Source organism: Octopus bimaculoides, chromosome 1, assembly GCF_001194135.2.
Source record: "Octopus bimaculoides isolate UCB-OBI-ISO-001 chromosome 1, ASM119413v2, whole genome shotgun sequence".
NCBI lineage: Eukaryota > Metazoa > Mollusca > Cephalopoda > Octopoda > Octopodidae > Octopus > Octopus bimaculoides.
In genome coordinates, this window is record NC_068981.1 from 160,870,016 (window position 1) to 160,887,787 (window position 17,772).

Here is a 17,772-nt window from a genome sequence, read left to right on the forward strand (position 1 = left end):
GTCATGATGTAGGTAGGCCTCAGCTCCTTTAGAGTGTAAGGAACTAACGGGCTGAAGCATTTGCTTGACGAGCAGTTCTTCCTCTGAAGATTTTTCCTGTTGGCTCGACTTATAGTGAGTTTCCACCTATTATGAGTTATTTCGTTTGTCATTCGATGCAGCAAGATGTGAGGGAGATAACTTCGCACTTAGCTTTACAGCGCATGTGCTGTTTATGTTAGTTTGCCATAGTAGTGTGTGTCTGTTGTCAAGGAAGCCAACGATGAAGGTTCGTTGCTGAGTTTGAAACTTTTATATTTTGATTCACTTTAAAATATTACTTTTCGATTCCTTGTCTCATCCCAATTTTTTTCTGGCATCAATTTAGAGAATACAGTTATTTAATTATTTTAGTAGACTTTGTTTTGATTTGGTTATTGGTATATATAATATTTTAAATCGTGATAATAAATAGTGATTTACCTGTTGCTCTTTCTAAACAGACGCAATGAAACTGAACTGCTACAAATGTCCTTTATAATCTTTTATTGTAGTCTAATTTCTAAAACTCTCTCTCTCTTGTTTCTTCCTTCACTTTATACACGGGGATCGTATGTTTGTGTGTGTGTAAAAGAGATTAATAAATCCACTCAGATATCTAGAAAGCACTCAGTGTTAAACGAACTTGGTTAACTATACCAAATAATCAGATACCAAAAAATTCAAATAGAATTAATATCCAAAGTAATTCCTCGTGTATGACAAATAAATCCAAATATCGCTCTGAAGAATTTGAAGAAATCCAGAGTAATTGACAACAAGAATAGAGAAAATCACATCTTTAATTGATGATTATTCCATACATTACCGACGATCGTTTCTATTGTGCCAGCATATTTAGATGTAGAAAATACCAGTCAAATCAATATATCTGAAGATCTATGCTAACACAATGTTATCAAGGTAACCCAAAACGGGTTAGATTCAAAGTGAACTGAAATAATATCTCCAATACATGAACGTATACAAAAATAACGTTGATATATATATATATATATAGATGTACACGAAGATGCTAAGAGAATGAACGAATTAAGATGAAAAAACTAATGCAATTAAAAAAGTTGGTTTCACTATCACCTGTATTTAATACTCAATGTAGGTAATAGTCAACTTATGAAGTACACTTTAATACATACACTCACTCAATGCACACATACATAAGCTGTATTATGCTCATACATATTTCCAATATATTCTGTATTTGCCCTCCTATACTGCTGGACATCACTCTTTCTCCCTTTATTGAAATCCATTATTCTCTTAACATTTCTATCTTGACTATTCATCACTCATGATCTTTCTTAGAAATTATCCTTCTGTATTACTAACCACCACTTCTGTTCCCTCAGGTCACCGATTATTGACATCCATTACGCTATCTAACTGTCAACTATTTCTACAATTCTAACATTCTCTCTCTCTTTTTCTAGCAAACATGTTGACCATAGGCTATTACTGTCTTTTTATCATTTCATCTTGCTCTAACTGTGTCTCTTTATCATTTCTAGTCCTCTCACCACCATTTAGCCTTCTTCCATACAAGCATCCCAACTCTTTCTGTTTCCTTACTCTTACTTCTTTCTTAGTTCATCTTCTGCGATCATCTTCTCTTCTGTCCACTCTTTTAGGTATGATGCTCTGAACAGACAGAGATAATGTTATGTAGAGAGGATTCTATTGGTTTACAGGTTGAAAGGCAAATTCAGTAGAGCTGATGCCATGAATGAATGCACCCAGAGCATTCTGTTAAATAGTTGGCAAACAAGTAGAAACATTGTCTTGTCAAAGACATAGCAATCTCTTATGTGCCAGTGCCATAATAAAATGCTTTCAATATTCTCTGTAAAGTGGTTGGTGTTTGAAAGACTATAGAAACCTTGGTGCCAAAAATAAAGCACCAACAAGACTTAGTTTTCAAACTGTCTAAGAACACAGTGACTCTGAATAAAAACAGACTTACAGGAAGACCAAGCTTTCCTTGTTAAGAGTTGATTTCAGGGCATTGAACGTTGCAAAGGAGATGACAAATACAACAAATGTGGAGTTGTGTTGGAAAGGACATATGCAACCCTTTCAAGCATGGAAAAATAGAGAGGGAAATGATGATATAGTGAAGTTCTCATCAGAGGTGTGTGTATCATTTGACCAATCTCAGGGAAGTAAGCAACCAGTCTGTTTATATACTCATCAAATACAGAAGCTACAAAGAACTGGAGCTTCCAATTTGCATACCACAATTGCTTAACACTTTATTTTAATATCAGCAGAGATCTCAGTTCACACAGTGTCAAGGTATAATATAATATATGTAAACTTATGTAGTAAAAATAGTATCATCACATATTTAACTACATAAGTTTACATATATTATATTATACCTTGACACTGTGTGAACTGAGATCTCTGCTGATATTAAAATAAAGTGTTAAGCAATTGTGGTATGCAAATTGGAAGCTCCAGTTCTTTGTAGCTTCTGTATTTGATGAGTATATAAACAGACTGATTGCTTATTTCCTTGAGATTGGTCAAATGATATAGACACCTCTGATGAGAACTTAACAAGGTTTGAAAACTGACTAAGGTTGTTCATAATTTTTTCAATCTATGGAGAAATAGTTAAATTTTCCATGTTTGTAGTTTTACTACATAGGTTAACACAACACACAAACACAAAACCATATATATATATATATTTGTGACCTGATAGCCAGGTCTAATATAATGTAATAGGACATGCAACTGAAAATTCAAGATATACAAACAGTAATACTTCTATTGTAGAGTATATGGTAAGCAAAAAAACAAGGATATGTGGGAGGGAAAGTGTTTTGATATTTTCTGAGAGTTTACAGCTGTTTCATAATCTACTCACATCCTTAACTTTGATGCAGAGAAATATTTCTATACATACATGTGTATATATATATATATATATATATATACATATAAGCAATACATTCATACAATGATGTACAGAAGAGAGAAGATTATTCTTTAAGCTGCATTATGGAGTAATCCATCTAAGCTCATTCATTTATACATAATGTAGCATGGATAAAATTGGCAAAAATTAGTAACCCAGATTATAATCAAAACAAGCCAAACAGCTATTAATGTCAAGGGGAGACCTGCATGGAGTAGGTAATGATGGCAGTGATAAACAAAATCAAGCGAATTTTAAAGGGAATGTATGTGTCAACAGTTGGGGTAGGAATAGTCCTGACAGATACTCAGATTACAAAAACTATGAGCACTAAAACATACATGCTTGAAAACCTACAAAATGGTCAGCTTACCAATGTGTACTGGCACTGACTGACAGGAGAACTATTACCTTGTTTGGAAACAGGTGAGTGTTGGCTACAGAAAGGGTATCTGGTTGTAGAAAATGTGCGTCATTGATTTATATCTGACCCATGACAACATGGTAAGTTGATGTTGAACCAATGATCATGCATTTTGAGGACATTAGCATCAATGGTTACAGGTTTTCAACAGGCCAGTCATGGATGTGATATGAAGACTTGTTTGCTGAATTTCTAGTGATAAGGAATGTCTATAACTTGGGTGCTATAAATGCCACACTGGTTTATGTGCTTTCTTGCTGATGCGAATATTTTTCTCAATTTTATAGATACATATGATGGGCTTACACATAATTTCTCTCTACCAAATTTTGTTTATTGGTTCATCAGCTGTGGTGGATGACATTTTCATAAAATGCTATAGAATGACTTAACCCAAAACTGCCTGTTTGTGAAGCAAACTTTTTAACCTCACAGCCATGCCTGCACAATATATTACATGAAGATGACATTTTCAAGGTACCTGTAGTCATCTTGATGTAGCCCTTCTCTTCAATATGTACTTATTGAGGGATTTGAACTCAGTCTACACATTAATGAATTGTTAATATTACAGTGTTCAAGGGCACTGGATTGGCAAAATTCCTTTCAATATTTAGTTAGGACTCTTTATATTCTGTGTTCAAATCTCAAGGAAGTTAACTTTACCTTTCATTCCCCCAGGATTGATTAAATAAAGATATCATCAGTTAGATACTGGGGTTAATGTTAACAATTAACAAGATCCCCCCCCCACCTCACAAAATTTCAGGCCTTGTTCCCTTATTTGAAACACTTACACAGTGCTCAGTACCTACTTAGGATACGTATGAAGAACATCATGGAATGAGTAATTGATATAGAGAGAAATGCCAGTAACAAGATACTACAAGACCAATCTACTCTGGATTTGGTATTGTATTCTGTTTTCTTTATTGTTAGATATAGTTAGTAGTATTACATTATTTTCAATTTAATCATGAGTTTTTGTTTTTCCTTTTGCTTTTTTTGCAGGATTTATTTTCTATACCAAAAGAACAAACTGGAAACGGGCCCATCCAATTTTGCTGGCAGAGAGTTAATGGAAACTACCTAGTTATTGCTGGGTATATGTTCAAATTTTCCTTCTTTATAAATTTTAGTTACAATTTTACAAAAGCACATTGAAAACAATAATAAATAAATCATTATTTGCATAGTGAATAAATAACAATCTATTATCAGTTGGCAGATTTCAGCATGGCACAGTAAACAGTTTGTTTGCTTGAATTATAAACAAAGCCATTGGTGATTTTCAGATGCATTTATTTGGGCACTTCTGGCTGATGAGACACAACATGCTGAAATACCAGTGTCCTGGAATCTCTTGCACTGATGAATCAAATGTTTTATGAACACATAGTCATCATAAAGGAAGAGCAGTTCTGTGACAAACACAACAGCTGTTAGCATGTTTGCATTTGAATCTGCTGGAATGTATCAAAAGAATGAATATGCAAGTTATCAAATAACATAAATGTTGGCTGTAAAATAGTTTCTGAAAAAAAGTTGTTTAATGACATCGTGATCAAGCAGCCTAATAGCAACATTATTAACTTTAAGATATATATTAAATTTTCTGTTGGTTAGACTTTAAGCTTAGCTTATGAATACTTTTAGAGGTCTTTGATGAGTTATTGCTAATAAGAATATAATTTTTTAGACTCTTAACTCTAATGTTTAAAATTAAATCATTTTTCAGTATTTACATCTACATTCTGTTAAGTGGTTGTCATTAGGAAGGCCATCCAACTGTAGAAACTGTGCCAAAGCAGGCACAGAACATAGCAGAGCCCTCTGGCTTGTCTGATCTTTCAAGCATGGTAAAAAAAAGGGTGTTAAATGATGATGGCAATAACTTTTTGATTGGTTTTGATCTCTGACTGTCATTGAGTGTCTTATTCCTGGATATATATGTTATACTGGACTGGATTTAAATTAGCAACATTTCATTTTGAAACGAATGACTATAATGCTTTTATCCACTGTGTTACTGGCACACTGACCAAAGATGAGGGTAATAGTCTTTGAATAACTTGTTTTGACAAGAGTATTGGTGACTTGCATTAAAAAATATATAAACAAATAGTACTCGTTAGGCATTCATTGGAGAGTAAAGAGACAGTAACATATCCAGGCTGTCACACTGCACTCATTAACCAATCTGTTCCTGTCAAGCCTTCTCCAAACTCGTCTTCCTAACACCCATTCCTCCGCTCTTCTCATGGCAGCACTATCTATGCAGCTGCTGTAGAAATGTACATATTTCATCCCCCTTTTGTGCTACCAGTTATCCTTCTTTTTGGAATTATTTCCTTTGTCACCTATTCCCTATTCTGAAAATCATCCCTTACTACTGTATTTTCCACTGAACACCCTCTCATATCTGCCATTATAGTCCATCACTCATCTTCACTTGTCACTCACTACATTCACCCCTCCAAACCTCTGATCTTAGTCTGTATCACTATGCACCTCTGTCTCACTCCCCCACTCTTCATATCATCACTCTATTTTCTTTCATCTTCCTTCCAAACTGAGAGTGCCATTGACTATGCTTCCACTCATGTTCACCATTCACTGCATTTACCTCTATCCCTATCTCTATCTCTCACTCTTCTTTTACATTCTTGTGAACTTAACCCTCCACCTTTCCTGATCTTCTGTTCCTGTTCTCTCTTATATTCAAGTTGATGGATGATGAATCCATGTAGAAATATGTATCTTACCTATTTCTATGTAATCTAGGATAAGTCTCTCAGTAAATTTTGGCTTGTGTAAAAAAAACATATCTGTGTCTGGGTATTACTTTCTTACATGTGTAAAATTTGAATTTGCCAAGATTCTCTGAATTATTTCTACAAAATCTGATGTTTTTGTTTTTCAGTGTAGATCAAGTTGTACGGATATATGATCGACATGGCGTGCTAAAGAATTCCATAAATCTACAAGGGTAAGAATTACTTTTCTTTTTGAATTTTTTTCTTTTTTTGCTCCCCTTCTGTCAATCTGAGTTACTCTATTTGATATAAAAAACAGTTCTTAAAATTTAAGTTTTTGTGCCTTTAAGAATGGCAATTTCTGGTTTTGGACAGAACCAAACAAGATCCTTACTGAAAGAAGTGACAAGTGTGTTGGAAGGTTATGAAAGAAAGAAATCAAATTCCAACACAGTTCTAATGTCTTTAAAAATGTCTTGCCTGGAACATTAGTTAAAACTCACTTGCATGCAAACTTATTTTACCAATTTTATTTGATCTAATACTTTTGGATTGTGGAAAATAATTATTTCTTGAAGAGAAGGATTAGATTAGTGGAATTGTCATGGAAATTAATCAAGAGATTAGTACAACAAATGCAATGTAGTTAAAATTGTCAGCTTGTTAATTTTTCCGTCAGTATGTGGGATCACAATTGCTACAAAACATCTGTTGATTTTGAAATAGGGTTTTGAAAGAATCCTTTATGTTTATAATTATTATTATGATGTATTTTCAGTAATTTCATGCCAGTTTTCCAATGTACAACCAGGTACCTCTGAGGTTTTGAGGTTTTTTTACAGTATTATTTTTTGGGGTATAATACACTATATTGTGAGGGTTTCTTTTGTAATGTGAGTGTATGTGCTTGACAGACTGCCAGTGTTCTGCGAGAGAAGTTAGGCGAAAGAAGAGTTTGTTGCTGTGTGCAAGAGAGGAGACTGTTCTAGTTTGGTCAAGTGCTGCAGATGAATGCTGACAGCTCCATAAAGAAGTGTTGATCTCTCAATGTGGATGGAACATGCGGAAGTGGGAGACTCAGGAAGACATGGGATGAAGTACTGAAGAACGACCTCAGGAAGCTGAACCTTTCAGGTGAGATGACAAAGGACCGAGATATCTGGCGCCTAACCATACTCAAGAAGACCCATACCCTGCAGCAGAATAGCGAAGACCTTTCCTTCTGGTTGTGTAAAGCACTTGTGGTGGTGCCATTTAAAAGGGGCTGTGTAGTGACACGTAGAAGCACCTGTGAGGCGACTCATAAAAGTGCCTGTGTGGTGTCACGTAAAAGCATTCAGTGGTTGGCATTAGGAAGGGCATTCAGCTGTAGAAACCATGCCAAATCAGACTGGAGTCTGATGCAGCCCCTCAACTTGCCAGCTCTGGTCACACTATCCAACCCATGCTATCATGGACAACGGACGTTAAATAATGATGATGATAATGATGATGATGTTCCCTGTGTTGCTCATTTTTTATGAACAATGTTTCAGTATTGTTATTTGTGTACAATATGTACTGTCAGTTGTTGAACTGAGTCATGTTTAGGAATATTTTTTGGGATTGTGTGCCAAATTATGATATGTGGAGTTGTACTGATACTTTTTTCATGATGTTTTACATCATACACATTGCATCAGTTATTATTTGTATCATTGTTACTCTTACACACCGCATATGGCTTACTTCTATTTTGAGGTCCTTGTATTTTTGTAGCTTTTCAAATTAATTCCATTGGCCGAATAACTGTCTCCTTTCAGAAATACCCTATGAAATTAAAATTTAATGACTCATTTGGGTTTTTTTTCTACCACCAAAGCTTCCAGTCTTGTCATCATTTATTTATCATCTCTCTTTCAAACTGTATACATGCTCTACTACACAAATTCAATGAAAGATCTGATTGTGATGCACCATATAATTTTTCTGTTAGCCCTAAAAAACTTCACTCAGATTTCTTGTTGCTTTCTGACTCTGTCTGTGATTCATTAGTGTATTAAGTTTGTCTGTTGTACCAGTTCTTGCCTGATGCTTGTTTATCCAATTCCTATGAGAGTGTGTTGTTCGAGTCATGCTATTAAAATGAAAACTCCTTTCTTAATATGAAGGCTGTACCTAGGATTGTTATTTTTTGGGCTGTGCTGATTTTGCACTCTGATATAGTTTTTATGTTTTTGTTCATATATTTTTCCAACATACACAATGATCCAATTATTATTGGTACTATTTTCCCTTTCATAAACCATATCCTGCTTATTTCAATTTCAAGATCCTTGTATTTTTGCACATAATGACCTCCTTCCAAGCAATATTTTGTTCAGGAAAAGCAGATGTTTATCAAAAATTCAAATAGTTTTGTTCCAAACTTCAATAATTATATCTGAATCGTTTGTCTTCATCTCCTTGTCAATCTGGACAGACATGTTCCACATAACTGCGACCAAATTATCATCATGTACCATTTTTGGCACATGTTTATGCCACTTCTTAACTGTTTTCACTAGTATTTACATAATTATCCAAATAACTACACAACAAATCAATCTAATTAACATACCACAGACAAATCTTTAACAGTGATGTTGGATAGTGAATATAACTGCTGATTCAACATGTCAGAGCAGATAGAAATGATACAGTTAATTGTCTCATTGTACTGATTACATTAGCCTGCACTTAATGTTAGCTTCTTGTTTCACTATTTTCTTATTGTTGTTTGTGGTTAGACATTCATCCTGTACATCTAAAATCAGACTTTCTGATTCTGATTTTAGCTCAGAGCTTTTGAGCTGTTGTTAGCCTTTACTCTGGCTTACTTCTTCCTTTCTGTTGGGGCTTTCAGTGTATCAGCTATGGAGTGTTTTTTTCCTCTCCATTTTTATTTTAGCATATTTTGGAATTCTGTTTTGATTTTGTGTTTTGTTATTTTTAGTAATTTTTGTTGTTTTATCCTTATCTAAATCTATTTTTTTGTTCAGTTAGCCTTCAGCATATACTTCATTATTTATATATATATATATATATATATATATATATATATATATATCATGCTAGCATGGAAGGCAGACGTTAAACAATGATGATGATGATGATGATGATGATGATGATGATGATGATAAATATATATATATGTATATATATGTATATATATAATTGCACTTGTCAGTTTGTCTTAAGTATTTTTTCATTTTCTACTGTTTTTACTTTTTAACAGTGGTAAAACTGTTCATTTAAATATAGTAAGCCTAAATGTAGAATTTTGACTAACAGTACAAAATACACTGGAGTCTGAGAACTGTAACTGGCCATGTTGCTTGGATGTTGTTTAATCCCAAGTCATTTCTGGGATGTTTTTCTAACATATATATGTTATATATATATGTATGTATGTGCGTGTATATGTTTGTGTGTCTGTGTTTGTCTTCCCCAGCATCGCTTGACAACCGATGCTGGTGTGTTTACGTCCCCATAACTTAGCGGTTTGGCAAAAAGACCGATAGAATAAGTACTAGGCTTACAAAGAATAAGTCCTAGGGTTGATTTGCTCGACTATAAAGGCGGTGCTCTAGCATGGCCACAGTCAAATGACTGAAACGAGTAAAAGAGTAACATCTGAAAGCTGAAGGCCAACAGACGTAGCCTTACACTATCTGTTCACTGTGCTTCTTTCGCAAAAGTACTCAACTCTCGGTGGCTCACTCCGATGGAAATACAAAATGTATCTGTGAATTGAAGATAGTTTGATCACAGCACACCTGACACAGCATTTGGCAGAAGGTTACACATGTATTTCTTGTTACATTTATCTTATTCCTTACTTTGCTTTGATAAAGGATCTGCCTGAAATGTCAATCTGCCGACTGACGTTTATAGCATACATTTAACCCATTAGCATTTAAACCGGCCATATCCAGCCCGAATATTCTACCCATTTTATGTTCAAACTGGTCAGATCCAGCTTCTCACACCTGTCTGACCATGTCATTCTTTAAATAAACAATCACATCATCAAAATCTCGAAGCTATGAAGAAATACATGATGAACTCAGAAGAATGTGAACGAATATGTATTACATTTGACAGAATCATCATCATCATCATCATCATCATTATCATCATTTAATGTCTGTTGTCCATGCTGGCATGGGTTGAATGGTTTGACCAGAGCTGACAAACTGGAATGCTGCACCAGATTCCAGTCTGATTTGGTATGGTTTCTATGGCTGGATGCCCTTCCTAATGCCAATCACTCCAAGAGTGTTATGGGTGCTTTTATGTGCCACTGGCATGGGTGCCATTTGCATGACACCAGTATCTGCTACAGCTGCAATTTTACTTGGCTTGATGAATCTTCTTCTCAAGCACCAGGTAATGCCAAAGGTCTTGGTCCTTCGTCATTGCCTCTGTGAGATCCAACACTTGCTGAATGATAAAGGATTATAGCCTAGTGAATAGTGTACTATTGACTGGGTACAGTTTTTTATGTTATTTTTTTGTTTAAATTTTAGTTCATCAGTTTTTGAATTTTTGTCTACCTGTTGCAACTTTTCACTTTATCTGTCTCTTATTTTCCCTCCTTCTATTTGTGCTATTTCACCTATCAAGTAAGCATCTCAACCTGGACTCAGTCAAAACCAGCAAGGAAGAATCTCATGGTTGCTTGACCTGCTAGAAATAGCAGCCATCAAATTTCTATCAAATCACGCCTTGCTATCTTTAAAAAAGGATAAAGAAGAACATATTTGATAATGTAGTCATCGTCATGATAATGGGGATCACCACCACTGCCACCACTGCCGCTGCCATCGCCACCACTGCCGCTGCCATCGCCACCACTGCCGCTGCCATCGCCACCACTGCCGCTGCCATCGCCACCACTGCCGCTGCCATCGCCACCACTGCCGCTGCCATCGCCACCACTGCTGCTGCCATCGCCACCATCATTTAATGTCCTTTTTCCCTATTTGCATGAGTTGAACAGTTTGGCAGGAGCTGGCAAGCTGGGGGGCTGCACCGGGCTCCAGTTGTCTGTTTTGGCATAATTTCAATGGTTGGATGTCCTTCATAATGCTAACCACTTTACAGAGTGTACTGGATGCTATTTAAGTAGTGCCAGCATGGGTGCTAGTTACGTGATACTGGCATGGATGCCTTTTACATGGCGCCAACAGGGGTGCTTTTTTATGTGGCACTGACATGAGTGCTGTTTTTGTGGTACTTGCATCAGTGCTGATGATCATAACATGAATGTCTTTCAATATAGGTCTGCTCAATCAGGGCTGACTTAGAGGCGAAACAACAACAATCTGGTTTGAATTCTCTCTTGATGCAAATTCATTTTACTTATGCTGCAGATGACTTTGAAAGAGGCATGAGAATGTTACAACTTCCCAGTTTTCCTCTTCTTCATAAAATATATAAATAAACAAATAGACCCTAAAAACAAAATGCAATTGTTTTATTCTATTCTCGATTAAACTGTTACATTTTTTAATTTGATTTTCAGCCAGTGTACTGGAATGGATTGGGATCATGATGGAGATGTTCTTGCCATAATATGTGATAAAGTCAGCACAGTATATCTGTGGATGTCTCACTCCAATGAGATTAGGAATATTGACAGTGGTATGAAGTAAGTATTCATATTAGTGTAAGTATTCATATTAGTGTGTAGACACATACATACTCATATACAAAATGTGTCGTGGTGGTGGTGGTACAAAATATCCTTTACTATCTCATACGTAAGGAAGGTGCAAACACATGCACACTCACAGACACATACACACTCATATACAAAATGTGTTGTGATGGTGGTAGTATAAAATGTCCTTTACTATGTCATATGTATCAAACACACACACACACACATACACGCAGACACATACACACTCATATATAAAATGTGTCGTGGTGGTGGTGGTATAAAATGTCCTTTACTATGTCGTAAGGAAAGCACATACACACTCACAGACACATACTCATATACAAAATGTGTCATTGTTGTTGTCATAGTATAAAATGTCCTTTACTATCTCATACATAACGAAGCACAAACACACACACACTCACAGACACATACACATTATATCCAAAATGTGTCATCATCGTTGTGGTGCTGGTATAAAATATCCTTTACTATGTCATACACATCGAACACGCAAACATACACACACTCACAGACACATACACACTCATACAAAATGTGTCATTTTCGATGTATAAAATGTCCTTTACTATTTCGTACATAAGGAAGGCGCAAACACACACACACTCACAGGCACATATACACTCATATACAAAATGTGTTGTCGTTGTTGTGGTGGTGGTAAAAAATGTCCTTTACCATGTCGCATGTAAGGAAGGTGCAAACACACACACATACACACTCATATACAAAATGTGTCATTGTCATGGTATAAAATGTCCTTTACTATCTTGTACATAATGAACGTGCAAACACACACACACTCACAGATACATACATACTCATATACAAAACGTATATAAAATGTCCTTTACTATAGTTGACTTTTAGATAAAATGTTATATTGTTTTAATCCAAATGAAAATAAAAATTACATGTTGACACTTGCAGGGTTTAATACTATTACTTTGTAAAATTTGATTTGATTTGGTGGAGCTGTTTGAGAATGCATAGGGAACAGACAGACAAAGAATTTTATATATACATATACTAGCTGACGTACCCAGTAATTCCTGAGAAAGCAAAAATTGATGATAATTTATTTTTAAAGCTTGGTAGCAACCCCTAATTTTCTCTTTTTCAACCCCAAATTTCGCATACAATGCTTTCTTAGGAATATGAATAAAATAGGAGGGTGTCTCCCTGAAAATTGAAAACAAAAAATTTTTGATCCCTTTTTTGCATCACCCTAATATATGCATGTATGTATGTATGTATGTATGTATGTATGTATGCATGCAAGCATGCATTGCATGTATGTATATTGGTGTAAGATACAAGCATCATGGAGAAAACAGAAAAACTGGTACTTTATGAAGTCCTTGAGATAGTTTTTTGCACTGAGTTACAGATATTCCTTTGTTATACTTACCAACAGAAATGCTATAAACCAATAATCATCCTTTTGGATATCTGAAACTAGTGATGGCATTGTTAAATATTTCATCATGTCTACCTATGAGAAAACATTACGTTGCTTGAAAACAAGTAAGGATTTGAAACACAAAGGACAGCCAGCTGAGAAAAATGTACTCCAACAAATTGCACCTAAGCCATGCAAGCATGGAAAAGTGAAATTTCAATGATGATCAACACCATAGTTTTTCATCTTTATACTTTCATTGTCTGTCTTACATTTTTAATTAATATTTATGTTCTTTATTTTTCAGAGACCCACTAACATTCTTAGGCTGGTCAAAGAAAGGTCAACTACTAGCAATTGGCACCACGAAAGGCAATTTATTATTGTACAATCACCACACATCAAAGTAATACATCTGTTATTTTGTCATACATTTGCAGGGTTGTTGTTAGCTGTGTTTATAACTGGGCAACTGTCTGTAGGGTTCGTGGGTTACATCTAGAGATGATACAGCTTCCACTCACACAATCACACGTACAGACATATTCAGACACCCTCCCCACAAGCATTCATTTGTTTCTAGTTGACCATCATCTCCTTTTATGCGAATTTTGACTATATCTAATCCTTGACAGTTGTTGATGGGACATATGAATATTTGCTTGAGAGGTAGAATTAATATATTTCTTGTTATTTTGTGAAACATTTGTAAGGTTGTGAAATCAAAATTAAGTATGGATTCTTAGAGTTTCTTATTTCTTTACTGCCCACAAGGGGCTACACACAGAGGGGACAAACAAGGACAGACAAAGGATTAAGTTGATTATATCGACCCCAGTGCGTAACTGGTACTTATTTAATCGACCCTGAAAGGATGAAAGGCAAAGTCAACCTCAGCGGAATTTGAACTCAGAACGTAGCGGCAGATGAAATACCGCTAAGCATTTCGCCCGGCGTGCTAACGTTTCTGCCAGCTTGCTGCCTTATGGATTCTAAGAGTTTCTGTTAAGCAAAATTTCTGTTTGAAATTTCATATCTCTTTTAATACTTTAGCATTAGCATTCAGATTACTCTGTCAAATGTAATGCTTATTTATTTACATTGTTTTGAATTAATTACATATTACCTCATAACTTCGAAATTTCAATGGTGTGATTGTTTATTTTTGGAATAGCGTTGTAGGGGAGGTGTGAGAGGCTAGATCTGGCCAGTTTGAACATAAAACAGATAGAGTATTTGGGCCTGATATGGCCGGTTTAAATGCTAAGGGGTTAATGGATAAAAAGAGAAAAAAAAATTGAACAAGATATTTTATCATTACATTTCATTTTATTTTCATTGTTTATATCTTTATTTCCTTATGTTTTGTTATTTCAGAAAATTACCCATCTTAGGTAAACATTCTAAGAAAATAACAAGTGGGGCATGGAGTTCTGAGAATTTATTAGCTCTGGTTAGTGAGGACAAATATTTGACCATTAGCAATTCTGAGGGAGATACATTGCGGCAGTCTCAGCTTGGAGGTGAACCTACTGCTATACAGTTTTCAGAAATGAAAACTGATGAACGAAGTGCAATGACTGAAGATACAGTAAGTTTATAATGCTTATGAATATTGGTTATTGATTTTTGTATAGGCACAAGCATAGCTGTGTAGTTAAGAAGTTCACTTCCCAACCACGTAGTTTCAAGTTCGGTTCCTCTGTATGCATGACCCTTGGGTATCTTCAGGTCAATGAAAACTTTGTTGAGTGATTTAGTAGATGGAAACTGAAAGCAACCAACAAGAAGGCCTTTTCATGGTTATATGGCCTGCTACATTCTGCTGTCTTAAAAAGGAAAGGGCACAATGAATAATTCAGTACTGCCTTCAAAACGCGGAGTAGATGGAACAGGGACAACTGAAGAAGGGAAATATTCTTTATGTTGCATGTCTCGTTTTCCTGTTTGTTTTTTCGTTGTTTGAAAAAAAGTTCGTTTTCTGTCTTCGTCTTTATGTTTTCGCTTTTCATTGTGTTTAACGTTTTTTGTGATGTCCTGTACCCATATATACATGTATGTATACATATAGATGTAGGTATGTACATATATGTATGGATATATGCATATATTTATATATTATTTATGTTTTATATATATATAGATTCAGATGAATATGGTACTCAAGTTGAGGCGCCAGAATTTAGTACAGCATTATCCATACAATTTCAAAATAAGGTGATTAAAATCAAAATAAGCAACAAGGATATCCAGAGGATATCCTCTGGATATCTTTGTTGCTTATTTTGACTATATATATATATATATAAAAATCTGAACATATAACATAGGAGGGTCATACCAGGAATAAATACCTTTGATCATAGATCTGCTTAAACCATACATTTAACAGTAAAAATGTTCTTTTCAACCATAAACCATTTAAATTCTGGCACTAGTTACATCAAGGTCAACTAAAATGTTGAACTTTGAGTGCCTTAATGAACTGCTCTTTTTATAAAGGTCACAAGAAAAAGTGTTGTATCATTGCTGAGTCAATTTAGAGACAGCAATATTTTATTAATTACTGTATTAATAACTATTCTTTTGACCATATTTCAGGTGAGCATTGTCATCTCTCAGCGTTATCTGCTGCTTTACAATATCAACAATCCAGACAACCCCATCGAATTGAGGTTCAACAAATCTTACGGATCCATTATGGCATATTGTTGGTAGGTTGGTTTTAATAATTATTTAGTTATGAGCTTTACTTGATCTTTCAAGTTCCCATTCTTGATGTAGTTACTGTTTTGATATCGAGTGAAAGATTAAGACTAAACAGTAACGTATTTCAGAACTTGGAATCATAATTGTGGCCGATGTCAGTGTCATGTAACAAGCACTTGCGACAGTGACACATAAAAGCATCCATGCCAGTGACATATAAAAACACCTGCACTGGTGGCACATAAAAAGTACCCATTACACTCTTGGAGTGATTGGCGTTAGTAAGGGTGTCCAGCTGTAGAAACCATGCCAAATCAGACTGGAATTGGGTACAGCTCTCTGGCTTACCAGTACTAGTCAAACTGTCTAACCCATGCCAGCATGGAAAGTGGATGCTAAACGATGATGATGATGATGATGACTGTATAATATGGTACATGCAAATGCATGCATGTATACACACAGATGTTTGTACAAAAGAGAGGAGTTCTTAATGTGTGTCTTGGAAGTTTAAACATTTATATCAACAGTTTGTGACCTGTGTCTGCATTATTCAAATTCAAAGTTTCAGATGGCACCGCTAATCCTTCAGGTGTTGCTGATCTATGAGGTGAGGTGGCCAAGTTTTTTTAGGAAGATTGATTGTCATTGGATGATGTGTAAAGTTCATTTCTTTCTGTTAGTACAGATTATGTGATTGAGAACTGTTAGATGACTACTTTTTTTTTTTGAAGTGGCTGCTGAACAAGGAACAACTCTGATATGAAAGTCTTTGCTTTCATTAGCCATTTCAATAGGATTTCTTATTTCTTTATTGCCCACAAGAGGCTAAACATAGAGGGGACAAACAAGGACAGACAAAGAGATTAAGTCGATTACATCGACCCAGTGTGTAACTGGTACTTAATCTATCGACCTCAAAAGGATGAAAGGCAAAGTCGACCTTGGCGGAATTTGAACTCAGAACGTAACGGCAGACGAAATACTGCTAACATTTCTGCCAGCTCTGTGAAGTATTTCGCCCGGCGTGTTAACGTTTCTGCCAGATCTGTGAAGTTTTAGTAAAACTTATAAAATATCAACTAATGAATTAAAACTGGCTTATAGGGAGTTCTACTCATGATAGCATTATTAAAGTTTAGCCTTCTTATTGAGGAATATAGTGGGTAAGTTCAATATAAGCATTTTCTCAGAGAAACAGAGGCAACAGTGTGTGTTCCCGATGAATTAGGTGGAGCCTTGTCAAATATACTTCAGGTTCTTCTGATCCCAATATCTCCAAATAAAACAGAACTGGGAGGTGAAGTTTTTATCCATTCCTCTCTATTACACAATATTTAAACACCTTAATGAAACTTCACTGAAATTGTTTCTTTTGGGAATTCCCTTAGAATTTCTGAATAGATTACTCTTATCTATTATGTCAGAGTTATCCCCTCACCCAATTCATCAGTCAATGAATTATAACATGTTTCTATATATATTAATAGTTATCACCAAGCCAACATGGCAGTCCAAAAAATAAGATGAATGCTGCTGTTGATTAGCTCCAAGAGGCCATCACCTCTAGCTAGCTATGTGACACACGAACCTGTGACCATTATAAGCTTCGAACAGGGGAGGTCAGCCGCTTCCCCTTGCTGGTCTGGCATCTACAGACTAGTTTTGAGGTATTGCCTCTTATCAATGTAGAGCAGCCGAACCCAGCAGGCATCTCTCTCTCTCTCTCTCTCTCTCTTTCTCTCTCTCTTTCTCTCTCTCTCTCTCTTTCTCTCTCTCTCTTTCTCTCTTTCTCTCTCTCTCTCT

General features: G+C 35.5%; 1 protein-coding gene across 1 annotated transcript in view; it reads left to right on the top strand.

Moving 5' to 3' along the window:
* The first annotated feature begins 216 nt into the window (after nucleotides 1–216).
* Nucleotides 217–17,772, top strand: part of LOC106884413 (WD repeat-containing protein 19) — a 123,731-nt gene continuing 106,175 nt past the window's right edge. Inside the window, exons 1-7 of the mRNA XM_014935776.2 lie at nucleotides 217–268; nucleotides 4,401–4,492; nucleotides 6,313–6,378; nucleotides 11,694–11,819; nucleotides 13,565–13,663; nucleotides 14,635–14,848; nucleotides 15,859–15,971. Of these exons, the coding sequence (XP_014791262.1) occupies nucleotides 263–268; nucleotides 4,401–4,492; nucleotides 6,313–6,378; nucleotides 11,694–11,819; nucleotides 13,565–13,663; nucleotides 14,635–14,848; nucleotides 15,859–15,971 (716 nt within the window). The 5' untranslated portion in view covers nucleotides 217–262. The remainder of the gene's footprint in view (nucleotides 269–4,400; nucleotides 4,493–6,312; nucleotides 6,379–11,693; nucleotides 11,820–13,564; nucleotides 13,664–14,634; nucleotides 14,849–15,858; nucleotides 15,972–17,772) is intronic.